At 45.5% G+C, this 18,547-nt stretch overlaps 1 protein-coding gene across 1 annotated transcript in view; it reads right to left on the bottom strand.

Annotated features, from left to right (window-relative positions):
* LOC109487474 overlaps nucleotides 1-18,547 on the bottom strand; it is a 35,017-nt gene that overhangs the window by 12,495 nt on the left and 3,975 nt on the right. Inside the window, exons 9-33 of the mRNA XM_019791464.1 lie at nucleotides 18,183-18,537; nucleotides 17,769-17,798; nucleotides 17,379-17,444; nucleotides 17,183-17,230; nucleotides 16,540-16,790; nucleotides 15,914-16,038; nucleotides 15,285-15,511; nucleotides 15,025-15,057; nucleotides 14,832-14,906; nucleotides 14,593-14,628; nucleotides 14,245-14,486; nucleotides 7,016-7,385; nucleotides 6,842-6,874; nucleotides 6,334-6,378; nucleotides 5,523-6,131; nucleotides 5,034-5,066; nucleotides 4,381-4,425; nucleotides 4,204-4,236; nucleotides 3,225-3,836; nucleotides 2,946-2,972; nucleotides 2,593-2,637; nucleotides 1,852-1,899; nucleotides 1,307-1,342; nucleotides 988-1,023; nucleotides 118-726 (exon numbers count right to left, since the gene is read on the bottom strand). Of these exons, the coding sequence (XP_019647023.1) occupies nucleotides 118-726; nucleotides 988-1,023; nucleotides 1,307-1,342; nucleotides 1,852-1,899; nucleotides 2,593-2,637; nucleotides 2,946-2,972; nucleotides 3,225-3,836; nucleotides 4,204-4,236; nucleotides 4,381-4,425; nucleotides 5,034-5,066; nucleotides 5,523-6,131; nucleotides 6,334-6,378; nucleotides 6,842-6,874; nucleotides 7,016-7,385; nucleotides 14,245-14,486; nucleotides 14,593-14,628; nucleotides 14,832-14,906; nucleotides 15,025-15,057; nucleotides 15,285-15,511; nucleotides 15,914-16,038; nucleotides 16,540-16,790; nucleotides 17,183-17,230; nucleotides 17,379-17,444; nucleotides 17,769-17,798; nucleotides 18,183-18,537 (4,069 nt within the window). The remainder of the gene's footprint in view (nucleotides 1-117; nucleotides 727-987; nucleotides 1,024-1,306; nucleotides 1,343-1,851; nucleotides 1,900-2,592; nucleotides 2,638-2,945; nucleotides 2,973-3,224; nucleotides 3,837-4,203; nucleotides 4,237-4,380; nucleotides 4,426-5,033; nucleotides 5,067-5,522; nucleotides 6,132-6,333; nucleotides 6,379-6,841; nucleotides 6,875-7,015; nucleotides 7,386-14,244; nucleotides 14,487-14,592; nucleotides 14,629-14,831; nucleotides 14,907-15,024; nucleotides 15,058-15,284; nucleotides 15,512-15,913; nucleotides 16,039-16,539; nucleotides 16,791-17,182; nucleotides 17,231-17,378; nucleotides 17,445-17,768; nucleotides 17,799-18,182; nucleotides 18,538-18,547) is intronic.

The raw sequence follows: 18,547 nt of genomic DNA, 5'->3' as shown, positions 1-18,547 counted from the left end.
GGGCACAAGATCGCTGCCACGGTAGGATTCAAACCCACGACCTCTTGGTCCTGAGCCGAAGACGCTACCATTTACGCCACACGACCTCACTGTCTGCAGCGAGCGTGCCTGCCTCACCTGAGTACGGGCTCTGCTGCACCTGTCCGCGCGGCTGGAGGTCCACGCGTCTCCAGTTCACCCCGTCTCCTGTCGCCTCCAGACGGTACAGCTGCAGCATCTCCGCAGGCGACAGGACCCTGTTGTACACGTGAAACTCCGCTAGATCGCCGACGTACTCCCGGTTACGCTCAAACCTCGGCCGGTCTCCTACCTGGCTCACGTCTTGTCCGAAGTACCACGTGCCGCCAGGACGGATCCTGTGTCCTCGCGCCAGACCGGATCCGGAAGCTCTCTCCTCCCCGTCCACCATCACCCTCCACTGTCCGTCTGAGTTCCTCCACGTGATGGCCACAACGTGCCACTGGCCGTCCAGAACTTCCGGAATGTCGACATTGGCCCTCTGGTTATCAACCATGAAAGTGTAGCCTCGGTTTCCGGACTGCCCAACAAAGCCGATCTCGTGCGGCTGTTGTTGTGTGCCGTAAGAGAAGATGGTGCCGGTATCTCTGGCCGGTGTTCTCATGTGGAAGGAGATGGTGAAGGACTCCGGACTGAAAGATCCGTCGCTCCTCAGATCGACGTAGTTGTCGGGGGACCGAGGCTCCGGGAATGTCAGAAACTTCATAGCTGGTAAAAAGGAAGGGAAAACAGTTGTTGGAGGAAGAGCACAATGTGCGTCTTACCTTTAAGTTAATGATATCAACGTCGACGTTGTTCAAAGACGTTTTCGATTTTTCGCCATAATGACACATACCTTGAAATTTTGCAACAATTGAGTTTTCACACGTGTGCATAGTTAACAGATACTCCATGCATTCCAACTAAAAGCCCCCATATTATATTGGTGTTGTTATTGATTAATGGAATAACTAGCATTCTTTTCCTCACCTCCGGGTGCAAGACCCCCTCCTCCAGGCCTTGGACCTAATTGGGATATTAGTAAACTAAGTACTTGTTCAAAAGTAGGTTATAAACTGAAATAAATCTACCCAGTTGCTTGAGTGCCTCATCTTTGGAATATCTTTTGAATATTCAGTCAATTTGTTGAACATACAAAAAATGATGTATTTCGAAAATGATATGTCATGGTCTGTCGTTGGTCGTGATTTTTTTAAATCATGAAAAACAATGCACGTGAGGCGGCATTATGACTTAGCTAGCCCCCATTCCATGGCTTATATATGGGTTAGCTGTGGCATTTTCTTACCTCCAGGTCTAAGCGTGCCACCTCCAGGTCTTGAACCTGATAAAGATATGGGAAACGGCACTGATGACTAGGTAGTTGAAACTAGTGTAAAATATGTATTACTGCAAAGTTTTCACAACAGCTATAAAAGAGGTCATGGAATAGTTCTGTAACAGTCTCGTTTTTTTGGTAAACCGGATAGTGAGTGAGTGAATGAATGAATGAATGAGTGATTGATTGAGTGAGTGAGTAAGTGATTGAGTGAGTGATTGAGTGAGTGATTGAGTGAGTGATTGAGTGATTGAGTGAGTGAGTGATTGATTGATTGAGTGAGTGAGTGAGTGAGTGAGTGAGTGAGTGAGTGAGTGAGTGAGTGAGTGAGTGAGTGAGCGAGTGAATGGTAAGTATGCAGAATGTCAGAATGTCCAAGAGGTATATTCAAATTACTGATGGACTGGCCTGTAACTGGTCGTAAAATGTCAAGTCATCAAAAACAGTGCACATGTGGCGGCAATATATCATTAGCTTGTCCCCATATGGGAAATCTACAGCATTTCAAGTCTTACCTCCAGGTACAGGTACAAGCGTGCCACCTCCAGGTCTTGGGACGGCACCTAATAGGGATATGAGTACATGGAACTGGTGACAATGTAGTTTAATCTGTTGCTATAAAATAAGTAGCTGGTTTCATTTTAAACTGCATATCCTAAGCAATGCGGCGATGATATTCATCTACATAGCATTGTTAACTATTTGAATCAGTTGGTCCAAAATTTGGTAAATGGAGTCACATCAAAAAAGGACGTTCTTCCATTGCTGTTGCCTATACTGGTTGAGTCATTTTGTGTTTAGTACAAGCTTTCCACTCGGCGCGACCCTTCTTACACTTGATAGAACAGCCAGAACTTGGCCTGATACAAACTATACCTGGCCGACGTCCGATTTACTTGAGAAGATAGTAAACCCTTTGCAAGTTTTTATGAACATGTATAGACGTGTTGGGCATCCTGACCTACATAAATAACATTTAGAAGACTAGAAACTTTAGGGTAACATTTGCAAAGCAAATACATAATGTTTACCTTCGCATATGGTCTGCTCTGCTAATTCTTACTCGAATACATTCATATATGTTTGGAAAGGAGTCTACATCCCTCCTGCTGTAATATTGTAAAATGTTTAAAATGATTGTAACCCAACACTGGTTACCATGGTGGCATACTCTGGTTCAGGTCATTGACCTTATTTGTTTCGAGAAGAAGAAACAGAGCAAAACATTTTCCTTCAGTAAACATAACGAAACATACCCGTGCCAGGTGTCCCTGAAGCCTCACCAACGATGATGCGAGGGCCTGAAAGGGGATGTGGATGATCAGAATAAGGTCTACGTTAAAGGCTACGTGGTACGAATTGACAGAGTCTGACAGTCTATGAACCAACTCTAAAATACACGACTTTTACACAGTAATATTACACAGCTTTTATCTACATGACATTGTATACGAGTCTTCAGAGGCACTGAAAAGAGATTATAAATCTCATTACAACAGGCGTGGTAGAAGGATTAAATTAACCACATTTGATGGTCACTTTTAATATATCTAGTTGTAAGTTATGCTGTTACTTCTATTACGATTCGTGGGAATAAAGGAACACTTACGTCCACTACCGTCAACGGCCAGGCGCACTGCAAAAGACAAGAAGTTATGATATTGATTAAAGTTTCTCGTTACCATCATGTCAGTCCTTATGTTCAGTTGCTACTTTACCTTATTGTCCAAAGTTTGGTTTTGCAAATCCGGATAATCTAATTATTTCATATGTAGCGAGGTGATAGGTTGGTTATAATTACTTCAATACACAAGTTTCCAACAATGAACTATTTCAACACTGTGTATATATACTTGCAGATAAGAAAAAAATATATGTAAAATCGTACCTGCATACGGCCGGGATTGGACCTGTCCCCTCGGTGTGACGCTACCCTGTCTCCAGTTCTCGCCGTCCCCCTCATATTCCAGGCTGTATATTTGGCGCATTTCATCGTTTGACAGGTCCCTGTTGAGTATATGGAACTCAGCCAAGTCTCCTTCGTACTCCCGGTTACGCTCAAACCTCGGCCGGTCTCCTACCTGGCTCACGTCTTGTCCGAAGTACCACGTGCCGCCCGGACGGATCCTGTGCCCTCGCGCCAGTCCGGATCCGGAAGCTCTCTCCTCCCCGTCTACCATCACCCTCCACTGTCCGTCTGAGTTCCTCCACGTGATGGCCACAACGTGCCACTGGCCGTCCAGAACTTCCGGAATGTCGACATTGGCCCTCTGGTTATCCACCATGAAGGTGTAGCCTCGGTTTCCGGACTGCCCAACAAAGCCGATCTCGTTCGGCTGTTGCTGTGTGCCGTAAGAGAAGATGGTGCCGGTATCTCTGGCCGGTGTTCTCATGTGGAAGGAGATGGTGAAGGACTCCGGACTGTAGGAATTGTCGCCCCTTAGCTCGGCGTAGTTGTTAGGAGATCTCGGTTGTGGGAAGTTTAGGAATTTGTAAAAATCTGTAAAAAAATCATTGCTTTTTTATATCAAATCAGCTTTTCAGAGTCAGTCAAACGTTACGTTCAACGAGACTGTTGTCTGATACAAACTACATGGCCGGCGTCCGCGACGAGGGCCGACATCGTCTACCAGATACGTTTGACCCAGTGTTGACGTCACACTTCAAAGAAGCCACGTGACAAGCTTCACTGGGTCAGTCTACTGAGGAAGACCAGAGTGACTGGTCGAAAGCTCTGAGTGAGAGATTTCTTTGTGTTGGATCAAACGTTTTAACTTAAAACACGGTTTGATAGTCACTTTTAATTTATCTTTGTAAGTAATGCTGTTACTTCTATCACGATTCGTCGGAATAGAGAAAAAACGTACCACGTCCTCCAATGACATCAACTGCCAGGTTCACTGCAAAAGATAAGTAGTTACAAACTACCTGGCCAGCGTCAGATCTACTTGAAGAAGTAGTAAACCCTTTTCAGAACTTTATTCACATGTAAAGACCTGACATTTGGAAGATTAGATCTACAAGCAATGGCAATAAAGTCATACCTGTGCCAGGAATCCCTGAAGCCTCTCCAAGGGTCACGCGAGGGCCTGAAAGGGGATTCGGATGGCCGGAATATGGTTACTTGTCAAGGCTACGTGGTACGGGTTGACTTAGTATGACAGTCTATGAACCAACTCAATAGTAATACTACAAAGGTAACATTTGCAAATGCATAATGTTTACCTTCGCATATGGTCTGTTTTGTTTATTCTTACCCAATTATCAAACACATTCACGTATATGGTAACAGGAGTTGAATCCCTCCTACTATAAAATTGCACATTACGTATCCCCACACCAGTTACCATCTGTATCTGTATCTGTATCTGTATAGCCGGTATAACCGCCTTTCGGCGTAACACACCAACAACACCATGGTGCGAGACAGTCTGGTTCAGGTCATTAACCAGGTCAGAGGTCAGTAGTTGGAACGGAAGAAAAAGAAATAGCGAAAAACAACATATTTTCCTTTGGTAAACATAATTACAGTTTTTTTCCAACATGAGTCTTCATGGGTACTGCATAGATATTAGTTTCATAACCACGGATGTGGTTGAAGGATTAACCACTTTTGATGGTCACTTTTATTCATATGTATCTTTGTAGGTAATGCTGTTGCTTCTATCACGATTTGTGGGAATAGAGGAAAACTTACGTCCACTGCCATCGACAGTCAGACGCACTGTCACTGCAAAAAAAAGGAAAATGAGTTATGATATTGATTAAAGATTCTCGTTACCATATTAGTCATGGTGTTCACTTCAATAGTTTGCTACTTTACTATTCCCCAAAAGTTTGGTTTTGCAGATCTAAATAATCCAATTATTTCATATGTACTGTAGTGACATAAAGCCCCGGTCATAATTACTTCAATCCACCAGTTTCCTTTCTCTAATATTTTCTCCGGATAAACAATTAACAACGTATGTATTTACTTATAGTAAAAAGTTGAACTTTATTCCAACACACAGTTTACAGAGAGATAAAATTTTCAGCGACCACTGTCGCCTTCATCAGGATAATTAATGACTTTTAATCACAGCGTGATCTCGCGAGAGTTACGGTTTACAAACATGTGACCTTACTCACACGAGACTTTATATATTTACTTCCAAATAAGAAAAAAAATTATGTAAATTCGTACCTGGATACGCCCTGCGCTGGACCTGTCCCCTCGGTGTGACGGTCCCCTCCCTCCAGCTGGCGCCGTCCCCTGGATACTGCAGACTGTACAACTGGCGCATTTCATCGTTTGACAGGATCTTGTTGTGTACATGGAACTCAGCAATGTCTCCTTCGTACTCTCGGCCACGCTCAAACCTCGGCCGGTCTCCAACCTGGCTCACGTCTTGTCCGAAGTACCACGTGCCGCCCGGACGGATCCTGTGCCCTCGCGCCAGACCGGATCCGGAAGCTCTCTCCTCCCCGTCCACCATCACCCTCCACTGTCCGTCTGAGTTCCTCCACGTGATGGCCACAACGTGCCATTGGCCGTCCAGAACTTCCGGAATGTCGACATTGGCCCTCTGGTTATCCACCATGAAGGTGTAGCCTCGGTTTCCGGCCTGCCCAGCAAAGCCGATCTCGTGCGGCTGTTGTTGTGTGCCGTAAGAGAAGATGGTGCCGGTATCTCTGGCCGGTGTTCTCATGTGGAAGGAGATGGTGAAGGAGTCAGGACTGAAGGATCCGTCGCTCCTCAGCTCGGCGTAGTTGTTTGGAGATTTGGGTTGGGCGAAGTTCAGGAAGTATAGATCTGTAAAAAAATGATTGCTTCCTCATGAAACGTAACTTTCCTAGAAGCTGTTGTCTTAGAAAAAAGGTTATATATTATCACGGTTCTGTACGTTTATCAAACGTTTGCGTCTTAGCTTATTCCTTCGAGAACATGCGATTTTATCTATAATTGTCCTGACTAATATTTTGTAAGAGTATAGAGGACTATTTGGTATACAAACCTGTGTCTGGAGCAAGTGCTGACTCACTCAACGAGACTCTTGGTTCTGGATAAAATATAAATCATGATCAGGCATAAGTCACTAGATTGTTTGCTTCCTTGTAGATTCGTCCTCAATGGAAATGCTATACCTGAGCCGAGTTTACTCATTTTGACTTTTCTTTGAAACAATATGTATTGGCATCAAATCTAGATGTAGAAGCTGGTTAGTGATTACAAATACACGAATGGTGCCTACTTCTGCCCATATATCATTATACATGTATGCTTTTGCCTCGTAATTTGATTTCATCAACCTCTTAAACAAATATGCCTGCAGTGATTCGGGACAGAGCTAGGTGGACCAGAAGGATAGTCCTCAGAGTAGACTTTCCCGTTTCTGCTCGACACATCAACTTGAGATCACTAAGGTGCTAGTTTTAGCCGTCCAATACAAACGCTACAACGACATCGTTAAGTGTTGCTTGATGATCGCTTTATGTCATGAAAACAACATCATTTCTACTCACGTCCTCTGCTATCCACAGTCAGGCGAACGGTAACTGTAAAAAAAATTGCGAAAAGGTTAGAACATGTTGACTGGGTAGCACATACACTTGTAAGGACATACATGGGCCTGTAAGCTACAAACAGCATGGATATGAAACAAAAGAATGAAGCCAAGCGACGTTCTGTTGCCATACCTGAGTACGGCTTCTGTTGGACCTGTCCCCTTGGCGTGACAGTCGCGCGTCTCCAGTTCACTCCGTCCCCGGGGTAGAGCAGGCTGTAAAGTTGGCGCATTTCGTCGTTTGACAGGATCTTGTTGTGCACGTGGAACTCCGCCAGGTCTCCTACGTACTCCCGGTTACGCTCGAAACTTGGACGGGTGCCTACGAACCTGCTCACGTCTTGTCCGAAATACCACGTGCCGCCCGGACGGATCCTGTGCCCTCGCGCCAGACCGGATCCGGAAGCTCTCTCCTCCCCGTCCACCATCACACTCCACTGTCCGTCTGAGTTCCTCCACGTGATGGCCACAACGTGCCACTGGCCGTCCAGAACTTCCGGAATGTCGATAATTTCCCTCTCGTTATTCACCATGAAAGTGTAGCCTCGGTTTCCGGACTGCCCAACAAAGCCGATCTCGTGCGGCTGTTGTTGTGTGCCGTAAGAGAAGATGGTGCCGGTATCTCTGGCCGGTGTTCTCATGTGGAAGGAGACGGTGAAGGAGTCAGGACTGAAGGATCCGTCGCTCCTCAGCTCGGCGTAGTTGTCGGGGGACCGAGGCTCAGGGAAGTTCAGAAAGTTCCTCTCTACAGAAAGAACATAAAAATGCATTGGACTCCGGATGCAAAAAGGAGGACCGGTCGTCCAACCCCAACTCTAAAGAAACTCATATAGAATCTGACACTGGTTTACAAGGACCTGAACTTCTGTCTGCAATGACTGACAAACAGTACTGGAAACAGAACTTCTCCTACTACACTTCGTGAAAAAAGAAGAGGAAGAGGAGGAAGATGAAGAAGGAGAAGATAAATGATGAGGGGGAGGAGGAGGAGGGGGAGAAGGGGAAGGAGAAGAAGGGGAAGTAGGACAAGGAAGACAAGAAGGAGAAGAATGATGAATAGAAGGGGTAGTAGGACAAGGAGGACAAGGAGAAGAAGAAGGGGGAAGGAGACGGAGGACAAGGAGAAGAAAGAGAAGGAGGAGGAGGAGAAGGAGAAGAAGGAGGAGAAGACATACCTCCAGGTGATACTCCCACGGGGACCATCCCACCGGGCACAGCGCCCACAGAGATTGCTCCTTCGGGGGCAATTCTGTCTGGTGCACCTCCACCGAGAGTGAACCGTCCGTCAGGTACTCCACCTCCAAACCCTCCGCCGGGTGCCCCTCCTCCGACAATTATTCCACCGTCTGGTACTTCACCTGAAGGAGGAGAAAAACTATTACGATTGACAATTCTCAGCCATGCAGTCGACTCGTCTTGACAGTGATCCGGTCATGTTTAAAGTTAAAACTTTTGATTCAACACAAAGAAGTTCTCTCACCTAGAGCTTTCGACAAGACACTCTGGTCTTCCTCAGTAGACTGACCCAGTGAGGCTTGTCACGTGGCGTCTTTGAAGTGTGACGTCAACACATAGTCTACCAGATAACTTTGACCCAGTGTTGACGTCACACTTCAAAGAAGCCACGTGACAACACTTGCTGGGTCAGTCTACTAAGAAAGAATAACTCGTCGAAAGCCGAGATAACTTTATTGTGTTGGATCAAAACTTTTAACTTGAAATGATTGACAATTCTTAGCAATCTAGTCGACTCAACTTAAGAGTGTAGTTTGTAGGCACCTAACTTCTGAATGAACTTTGGTCAAGACACCAAAAAAAATGTCCACTGGATCTCGTACAGCACATGTTAGACAGTCTGCCATCATGTCTTGTCAATGAATTGCAATAGAACGTACTCATCTGCTACCTTGCTACCTAAATGTGCTGCCATTCAGTCTATGCAATGAAGAACGTATTACTAAATGGTTGCTTGTCGCGTGGTCGAACAGTTAGCGTGCCTACTACTGGCAGTTTGTTTTATGCAAAGTGTTCTTAAACAGACTAGAAAATCACCCTGGGTTTGCCAGTACGTGGTGCAGTCATGGTCCATGGTGATGTCCGACGATCTGCCCGTCGCTCTGCCCGTCTCGTCATACCGTGTGCCGTCAACAGGGTGTGCGCAGTAACAGTAGCCGGTAGACACGTGGCACTGGGTGGTCTTAAAGGACCCGTCGTCCTCACATTGAGGGATGTAAACACCAGGGATAAGCTCTGTTGTCTCTACTAACGTCTGGCACTTCGTCTTCTCTTGTCCTGTTCATGTTGCATGTGGCAGGGGACGTCATGGGTTAAAAGTATGTTGCCTCCGAGCTCCATGTCCAGCTACTATGATAAACTTCATATCATTTAATAATATATATTTTCCCATCTAAATTCTGTCAGGATGACTTGCTTACTATCAATAATTTGGCGCCTGTTGCAAATGTGATGTGCTTCGATTGTAATTTCTCAGTGCATGATACCGGAATATATGACCATCAGTAGTAAATATGTGCAAAGACAGTTATTAATTGAAAATAATAATTGAATTGGCGTGTAGCAAATATGATCGTGTACTTAAAAGTGCTTCCATTCCTCCTGCATATGATACCGGAGTATATGACATTGATCTTCAGTAGAAAATATGTGCAGCAAAGAAAGTTATTTATCAGTAATTGAATTGGCATGTAGCAAATAGGCACGTCTGCTTAAAAGGGCTTTAAAAACATATTGAACAATGATAGTCACCCCTGGTTTGCCAGTACGTGTCACAGTCGTGTTCCATGCCCCCTTCCCACGACCGTCTGCCCGTCTCCTCGTACCGGGTCCCGTCTGTCGGGTGTGCGCAGTAACAGTAGCCGGAGGACCCGTGGCACTGGGTCGTCTTAAAGGTGCCGTCCTCCTCGCACTGAGGAATGAAGGCGCCGATACGGCCCTCCCGCTGTGTCGTCTCAACTAACGTCTGGCACTTCGTCTTGTCTTGTCCTGTTCAGGTGGTAGGCATTGTTAGTGGTCACTTGTCGACTTACAATGGGCTTTCGCTTGATCCTTTCAATAAGTAATACGTGTGCTTGAAACTTATAGTTCATACCTGCTTCATTGCGATTACAAATTACCCCCAGTTTGCCAGTAGATGTCTGTGGTGAGAGATTTATGCTACACTAGTGCCCATCTAAACAAGTGGACTTAGAAGCCGAGGAAATGCCTACATGCCTACAAGTGCCAATCGACTGCGTACATTTGTCTTTTAAAAATCGTACTGGTAAAAAAGGCAGATCAATCACCCTGAGTTTGCCAGTACGTGGTGCAGTCATGGTCCATGGTGATGTCCGACGATCTGCCCGTCGCTCTGCCCGTCTCGTCATACCGTGTGCCGTCAACAGGGTGCGCGCAGTAACAGTAGCCGGTAGACACGTGGCACTGGGTGGTCTTAAAGGACCCGTCGTCCTCACATTGAGGGATGTAAACACCAGGGATGAGCTCTGTCGTCTCTACTAACGTCTGGCACTTCGTCTTCTCTTGTCCTGTCCCTAGTCCATGATGGGAAGTTATGGTTACAGCTATTTCCAAACACGGAACTGGTGTCTAGAAAATATTTCCTTATTTCGATAAACACATTTATTTACAAAAATATTGCCTTTACGCGTCTCTAAACGGGAAATAAGCCGCAGCTCTAGATTTCTGACCGAGGGACGACTTTGGTGTGATAGTCAGTTGGCTTGAGGAATGAATCCATTCTACATTATAATGAATTACCTTTAGTTTGCCAGTAGGTGTTACAGTCGTGCTCCATGCCCCCCTCCCACGACCGTCTGCCCGTCTCCTCGTACCGGGTCCCGTCTGTCGGGTGTGCGCAGTAACAGTAGCCGGAGGACCCGTGGCACTGGGTCGTCTTAAAGGTGCCGTCCTCCTCGCACTGAGGAATGAAGGCGCCGATACGGCCCTCCCGCTGTGCCGTCTCAAGTAACGTCTGGCACTTCGTCTTGTCTAGTCCTGTTCGGGTGGTAAAGATTGTCATTGATCAAGGTCAGTTGTCGTCTTAACTGCCAGTCTTACCATACCTGGGACTTCAGCCTCTTCTTCGACAAGTCAGTTCACATGGAAGCCAGACTAAACATACTCGCTCCTCGGCGACACAAGGAAAATACCCCCAAAGAAATATTTACTTCGGCCCCTATGAACAAGATCATTACCTGAGGCAAATTTTCCTCAGGGGCATATTAAAATGGCATGAATGGCAAATTCGCATAAACACGTATGCCATTTGCAGAAAAATGAACAGTAATTTGACAGACCCGGTGTGCGATGTTTCGAATCCTTTAGTTCAGATTTGGTGACTCACTACAGATCACGCGGATGGAGGCCTGGTGACCTCCGCCTCGTATTTGCCTAAAGGTTTTGCACTGAATAATCACACTGTGCTAGTTTGCCAGCCTTAGTGCATCTTCAGTCAAAACGAATGAATAATCTGACCAACCTGTTGTAGGTACAGTGGAAGGAGCGCCCAGAATCACACGAGGACCTGTAAAGACACAAATGCACCAAATTAATAAAATCTGTTGGTTGAATCCCTTACAGCAAAATGTCAACATGTTAAAGCATACCAGACGAAACCAGGACACAGCAGATGAAATTCTTCAATTTTAAAAGTTGCAATAAACAAACAACTCACGTCCTCTGCTGTCCACAGTCAAGCGGACTGAAACTAGACCAGGAGAGAAAATAAAGCTCTCGTTAACCATTACAAGACATTACTGACTATATGAAGACAATAATGCTACATTAAGTACGGTATAGCCTCCCTTATAAACACAACGAATGTGTAAGCAGATCCAGGCAAATTCATGACTTTATAATCAAAACGTGCTAACGGTAGACATAGAAGAACAGTTGAAAGGTACAGCTCGGTCGTTACACCGCTTCTTTTGTGATGTTCTCCATGTTAACCCAGTCCATCGGCTTACAACTATAGGCTTACCTGGGTGAGATGTTCTGCTGGCGCTCCCTCTGGGCGTGATTGTGACCTCTCTCCAGTTGACAGCGTTCCCGGGATACCACAGGGAGTACAGGCGGCGCAGGTCGTCATCGGACAACACGCCGTCGTGCACGTGGAACTCTGCAACGTCTCCAACGTACTCGTGGTTCCGCTCAAACCTCGGCTGGACTCCGGCAAAGGTGACGTCTTGTCCCAGGATCCATGTACCACCCGGACGGATCCTGTGCCCTCGCGCCAGACCGGATCCGGAAGCTCTCTCCTGGCCGTCCACCATCACCCGCCACTGTCCGTCTGAGTTCCTCCACGTGATGGCCACGACGTGCCACTGGCCGTCCAGAACTTTTGGGATGGTAACAGGCGCACTTTGTCCATCCACGAAGAAGGTGTAACTTTGTGAACCAGCCTGGCCGACGAAGGCGATCTCGTGCGGCTGTTGTTGTGTGCCGTAAGAGAAGATGGTGCCGGTATCTCTGGCCGGTGTTCTCATGTGGAAGGAGATGGTGAAGGAGTCAGGACTGAAGGGACTGTCGCTCCTCAGCTCGGCGTAGTCGTTAGGCGATCGCGGGCCGGGGAAGTTGACTCTGTACAAAGCTGATGTGAACAACAATTGGTCAGCTTTAGCGTCCTACATTAGCGGTCAAACCACCATAGAAAGCCATCTTCGTAACCGCCATGGCTTCATGGCTATATGCCACACAAACAGTTCCAGATTTTTATTAGTCCGAAGAGGCTTAAAAATAACAAATAGGGCAGAAAAAAGAGATGATCCACAATTTATTTTCTGACAATCTTGAACTATAAAAAGGTCATGGTAAGGATTATTCGTAACATATTGCTTATAAATATTGACTATATTTTTCTTTAGCTGCGCGAAGTACTTCAACAAAACACACCTCCAGGCAGGATAGCTCCACCGGATGGGACCTCTCCCGGAGTTCTGCCTGTGTCTGAAAAAGGCACAACATTACCATTAAAAATGTTACCTCGTCCTGCATTAGTAAAGACTACTCAAGGAAGTTGTATCATGTAAATCCGTGCATTGGATATATCAGTTAACAATAATGACCTTATGTAGAATCATATAAAATGGAATAAAGGCACATAAAATAGTAAAACCTACCTGTAGGTTGACCAAACACAATACGCATCTCTGTAATATAAAAAAAAATAAATAAATAAAATATGTCCATTCAATTTTCATCCAAGAAGAAAAAGTATAACTCACTTTTTAGAGAATAGGTTTGCTTAATGCCTAGAGTAAAATAGTTTTTTTCAAAGTTGAAAATAACAACAAGAGTAAACAAGTTCATAACTTTGTTAGTAAGGTCCTTTTACTTACCGCCTCTACTGTCTACGCTCAGACGCATTGACGCTGAAATCAACATGAAAATTAATTTTCCTGTTAATTCCCGGTATATTGAAATCAAGAAAAGATACAGTTTATTCTTCAGCATTAGGCACTTCATCGTCTAGATTAAAATGCTGATATCTATCTGTCCTTAAAAATGTCGACTTTTGCTCAAAGTCAGTAGCACAATAGACGTGCCAGGAAGTATGTATCTTCCCCCGTCCCGGTTGAGTAACGATCCATGACCTTTGAGTCTTCGCAAACGTCCGGTCACATATATACTTTGTTCATAAAACCTACCAACAGATCTGGTATTCCATGCTTATATAAATATATATGCTGTTTAAAACGTGTGGCTTACCTGCGTATGGCTTCCGTAACACACGTCCTTTCGGCGTGACAGTCGCGCGTCTCCAGTTCACGGCGTCCCCGGGATACTGCAGCGTGTACAGCCGCCGCATCTCCTCGGCTGACAGAACCTTGTTTTTTATTCAGAAAAACAGTAATAAATACAAATGAAGGGACATAGACTGAACTTATATTCTCGTAGCTACTTTTATAATTGAAAATAAAGGTATTTTACAAGACGGTTTAAAAAGTGTGGAGACCTGAAGACTCGAAGCCAAAACTCCCAAAAGTCAAAAGTCAAAACTCCCACCCCTGAAGAAAAGAAAGCAAAACAGGACACATATACTAGTAGCTAAAGGCGTTTTGTTTCTGTTATGTAGTTTTGTGTGGCTAACTACTGCACCTTGTTGTGCACGTGGAACTCCGACAGGTCTCCTGCGTACTCCCGGTACCGCTGGAAGCCCGGCAGGAAGCCGACAGTGTTCTGCTCCTGGCCGAGAATCCACGTGCCGCCCGGACGGATCCTGTGTCCTCGCGCCAGACCGGATCCGGAAGCTCTCTCCTCTCCGTCCACCATCACCCTCCACTGTCCGTCTGAGTTCCTCCACGTGATGGCCACAACGTGCCACTGGCCGTCCAGAACTTCCGGAATGTTGACATCAGCTTTTTCGTTGTCTACAATGAAGGTGTAGCCTTGGGAGTCCCTTTTTCCGATGAAGCCGATCTCGTGCGGCTGTTGCCTGGTGCCGTAAGAGAAGATGGTGCCGGTATCTCTGGCCGGTGTTCTCATGTGGAAGGAGATAGTGAAGGACTCCGGGTCGAAGGGGCTATCGCTCCTCAGCTCGGCGTAGTTGTCAGAGGTCCGAGGCTCCGGGAAATTCATGAGGAACATTCCTGAAAATAAGAGGGTCAAGCAAAATCGTTACTGGCCGTTTTTAATGTAGTAAACAGTTGAATGTCAAATAATACTTTCCAAAATTTGACCTGCAATTTAACATACCTGTGGGGAAGGTTATCCCTCTCATCCCGCTTATCCCTGAAAGAAAAAAGGTAAATAAATTAAGAAATATGTAAGTATTGTACCTAACAATATTCTAATAGGAATAGTCGGTGATTTAATAGGATTGGTGCTTTCTATCGATCACAAGCTATAAGACTTAGTATGAATTGTATCGATGATTGTATCTCAGTTCATGTTCGGTCGATTGAAAAATAGTACATAAAGGCTATGAGGTTTACCTGTTGAATGACCTGTGACTGTACCAGTTGTTATACCTGGTCCTGTTGTTGAATCGTCAAAGGTCACACGAGAACCTGTACGAGTTAGGTAATCATTAATCATGAATGTGCGCGTGCATGAAACAAAGTAGTAAATTGTTCATGGTTTGAAAGAATGGCAGGATTCTACATATCTACTTGTAAGTGTGCATACCTCCCCTGCTGTCAGACGTCACTCGCAGGTTAGCTGTGAGAGAACAAAACAGAAAGTTATGACTAAAAGGTAGACCAAAAACTATTTGGAGAAGAACGGTGTCAGACGACCTGGCGTCTATGGGACTATCCTGGCGACCAGCAAAACATTTGGCCAAGGACAGACCCAGACGGAAGAAAAAGTCACGGCCTTATGTGTATTAAGACTTTTAAGAAACTTACATAACTTTTAAGAGGATAAGTAAGTAAATAAGGCCTTACGCTGGTAAGTCCTCAGCCCCACGGGTCCGCTTGGACTGATGGTGTCGCCCCTCCAGCTCAGCGCGTCGCCGGGGTACTGCAGCGCGTACAGCCGCCGCATGTCCGCCGGCGGCAGCGTGTTGTAGTGCACGTTAAACTCCGCCAGGTCGCCCACGTACGCGCGCGGCTGCTTGAAGTTAGCGCCCATGGTGTTCTGCTCCTGGCCCAGGATCCACGTCCCACCAGACCTACAGAAAACACATATCTTTTTATCGAGCAACACAGAACACAGTGGTGGGCAACTCTAGCAGGTTGATAATCTTAGCCCTACCACTCGTTAATCCAAATGAACTTTTGATAGGGACATACAGATGTTATAGAACAATTGAACATTGAATTCTGTTCTCCGTAATATAATTGCCCAGAACAGCACTACATTGGACACGCGAGGGGAAGAAGAGAAAACAAGGACAGTTGCAAAAGAAGTGAAGAGCTTCAACCACACTTGGGATAGCATCAAGAGAACAGCCCATGACAAATTGAAAGTAAATAAGTACACTGATAATTCAAGAAGCTTAGGACTGTCCAAAATGCCAACTTTCAACGGTCTTGCCATCAGGTAGATTTTGATATGAAACGGACAAACCGACCTGACGGTGTGTCCCCTGGCGAGGTTGGTTCCCGAGTCCACCTCCTGCCCGTCCACCATGACGCGCCACTGCCCGTCCGTGTTCTGCCACAGGATCGCCACCACGTGCCAGTTACCGTCAAGAACCTGATGGCCAGCAAAGATGTAGTAAAGACACAAACCGGACGATAACTATACATTTGATACGTCGGTGAAGGTTAGACATCCAGGTAATAAGATACGTAAAAAAACAGTTACTCAAGCAACTGGATATGATTTTGGAAACGGTCAGATGTTTCAGGTAGCATCCACCTTTCGTCAGTGACACTAGAGAACATGTGCAGAAAGGCAGGTTATTATAAGCAATAACTATTGACTGATATGCAAATATAGCCTGGGTTCCATTCTGGTTAGTTTACGTCCGCTCCCACAGTCGCTGGGAGCGGACGTAAACTAACCAGGATGGGACCCAGGCTAATGCAAATACGTGAAAACATTTTATCGTTTTGGTTACATATTATCTTCTGCAAGCAAAATGAATGGTCCATTATCTCTGGTACATGTACATGACATGTAAAGCCTGTTCTTATCAGCCCAAAATCAGATGTTTGGAAACAAGCTTATTTGCATATAAAAGTAGATACGGACCTGAGGAATGCTGACTGGAGCCCGCTGACCGTTGACGATGAGGGTGTAGTCACGTGATCCCTCTTGACCAACGAACGCCAGCTCGTGGGGCTGCTGCGGGACGGCGTAGGAGAAGATGGTGCCGGTGTCTCGCATCGGAGTTCTCATCAGGAAGGAGACGGTGAAGGCGTAGGGGTTAAAGGTCCTGCTGCCCACCACCTGCGCGTAGTTGCTGACCGAACGGGGTGCCGGGAAGGACAGCATGCGCGTAGCTGCAAACAACATATAAGGGCACAGTGAACCAACATTATAAGGTTACGTTGATGAAGGTTAGACATCCAGATAAAACAATATACAAAGAAAAATCAAACTTATAATCAAACTCTACTACTCGATAAATAAGTCGAAACGTCCTGAAGTTTCCTTTATTCATCCAGTAGTTAAGTTTGAATAGTCTTTGAATAAATCTTAAGGTTGTTGCTGATGAAGAGTAAGATAGGCTTAGGGCTACGTTTGATAAAAAGCTTACTGAAAACGTATATTTGGTAAATTTTTGTCAAATAAAACTGCAAACTGTTCAATCATTCTTTTTACTCCCCATTTCCTTCTTTCTTGTAACATTTCAAGGCATTTTCTAGGCAGCTACATCTCATTGTTTTGTTACCTTCGGAAATCACAGGTCTCACATCAGTAGGAACGCTTGGTCTGCCCCCTGTTGGTAAAAGATTATAACGTTAGAAACCCGCCCTTTTTTCAGCATTGATGCAAAAGTACGGATATGCTATAAGCTACAGTTTAACTGAAATGTGAAAACGGACACAACACGTTCAAAGGAATGAAACAAAAGCCTTTAGACAGACCTGCGCTAGGTCCCACTCCAGTGCTAGGTCCTGAACCAGTCGATGGGCCAAAGACAACTCGCGTTCCTGTTAAAATAACATAATATGAGGAAAATCAGGTAAACCAGTGATACCAGTGGTCTAGCCCTCTAGCTTGCACAATTGTGAAGCCCAGGGGCAATAAAACGAAAAAGGGCGGCAAAAGATATGAAAAGGGTTTTAGCAAACATGTTAACATGGGAAGCCAGTAAAAGAGGTAACAAGAAACAATGTTTCAGTCCTAAGCTGTAAAACCGAATGCAAATCATTATGCAAATTTATTCTAATTATGGATCTACGATTGCGAATGACTTAGCTTGATAAGAAAGTCACTGAGACATGACTAGTGATGATGTAAACTGTAAAACTCACCACCTGGACCTGTAGTCACACTGGTTGACACTGAAAAAAAGGGATAGTCATTTATATTAGCTCGACCTCTTCGACGTAAAGAAAACATACATAAAGATATAGATCAAATCAAACCCAGTGCACTATCCACTCTTACTTGTCTTAAAATCTGGAGAAAATAATTCTGCATGCCGTCAGGGTATAGGCTACAATCATTACAGTAAGTTTGTTAAATGTACGTTGTTCTTAGAAAGAACAGCCAACAAGAATTCTTCTGTGAGTGGTGAGGAGACAGACGGTATGATTACACCTGAACGTCCTACAATGGCACATCGGTGAAGGTTAGACATCCAGGTAATAATATACGCCAAAAACAGTTACTCAAGCAACTGGATATGATTTTGGACCTACAGTGGCGTCAACGGATAAACTTACATCTGTACGGCACTCGGCTGACTCTGCCACTTGTGGTGAGGGTGGACGGCGTCAGGTCCCGCCAGTTGATAACAGATCCTGGCTGCTCCAATGTGTAGAGATTCCTCATGCTCCCCGGGGGGAGGGCAGTGTCAAACACCCTAAACTCCGACAGGTCTCCGGTGAAAAACTCCTGGTCGAAACCATCGCTGTCGCCGAGGGACTGACCAAGGAACCAGACACCCCCGGGTCGAATGGTATGGCCCGTTGCCAGGGACGACCCGGACGCTCTTTGCTGCCCGTCCACGTGCACCGTCCATTGGCCGTACGTGTTCTCCCACGTGATCACCACCACGTGCCATTGGCCGTCCAGAACCTAGAGAGAG

This window comes from Branchiostoma belcheri, unplaced genomic scaffold (genome assembly GCF_001625305.1).
Source record: "Branchiostoma belcheri isolate BF01 breed outbred unplaced genomic scaffold, Haploidv18h27 scaffold89, whole genome shotgun sequence".
In the NCBI taxonomy this organism is placed as follows: domain Eukaryota; kingdom Metazoa; phylum Chordata; class Leptocardii; order Amphioxiformes; family Branchiostomatidae; genus Branchiostoma; species Branchiostoma belcheri.
This window is presented reverse-complemented; position numbering and strand designations above follow the sequence as displayed.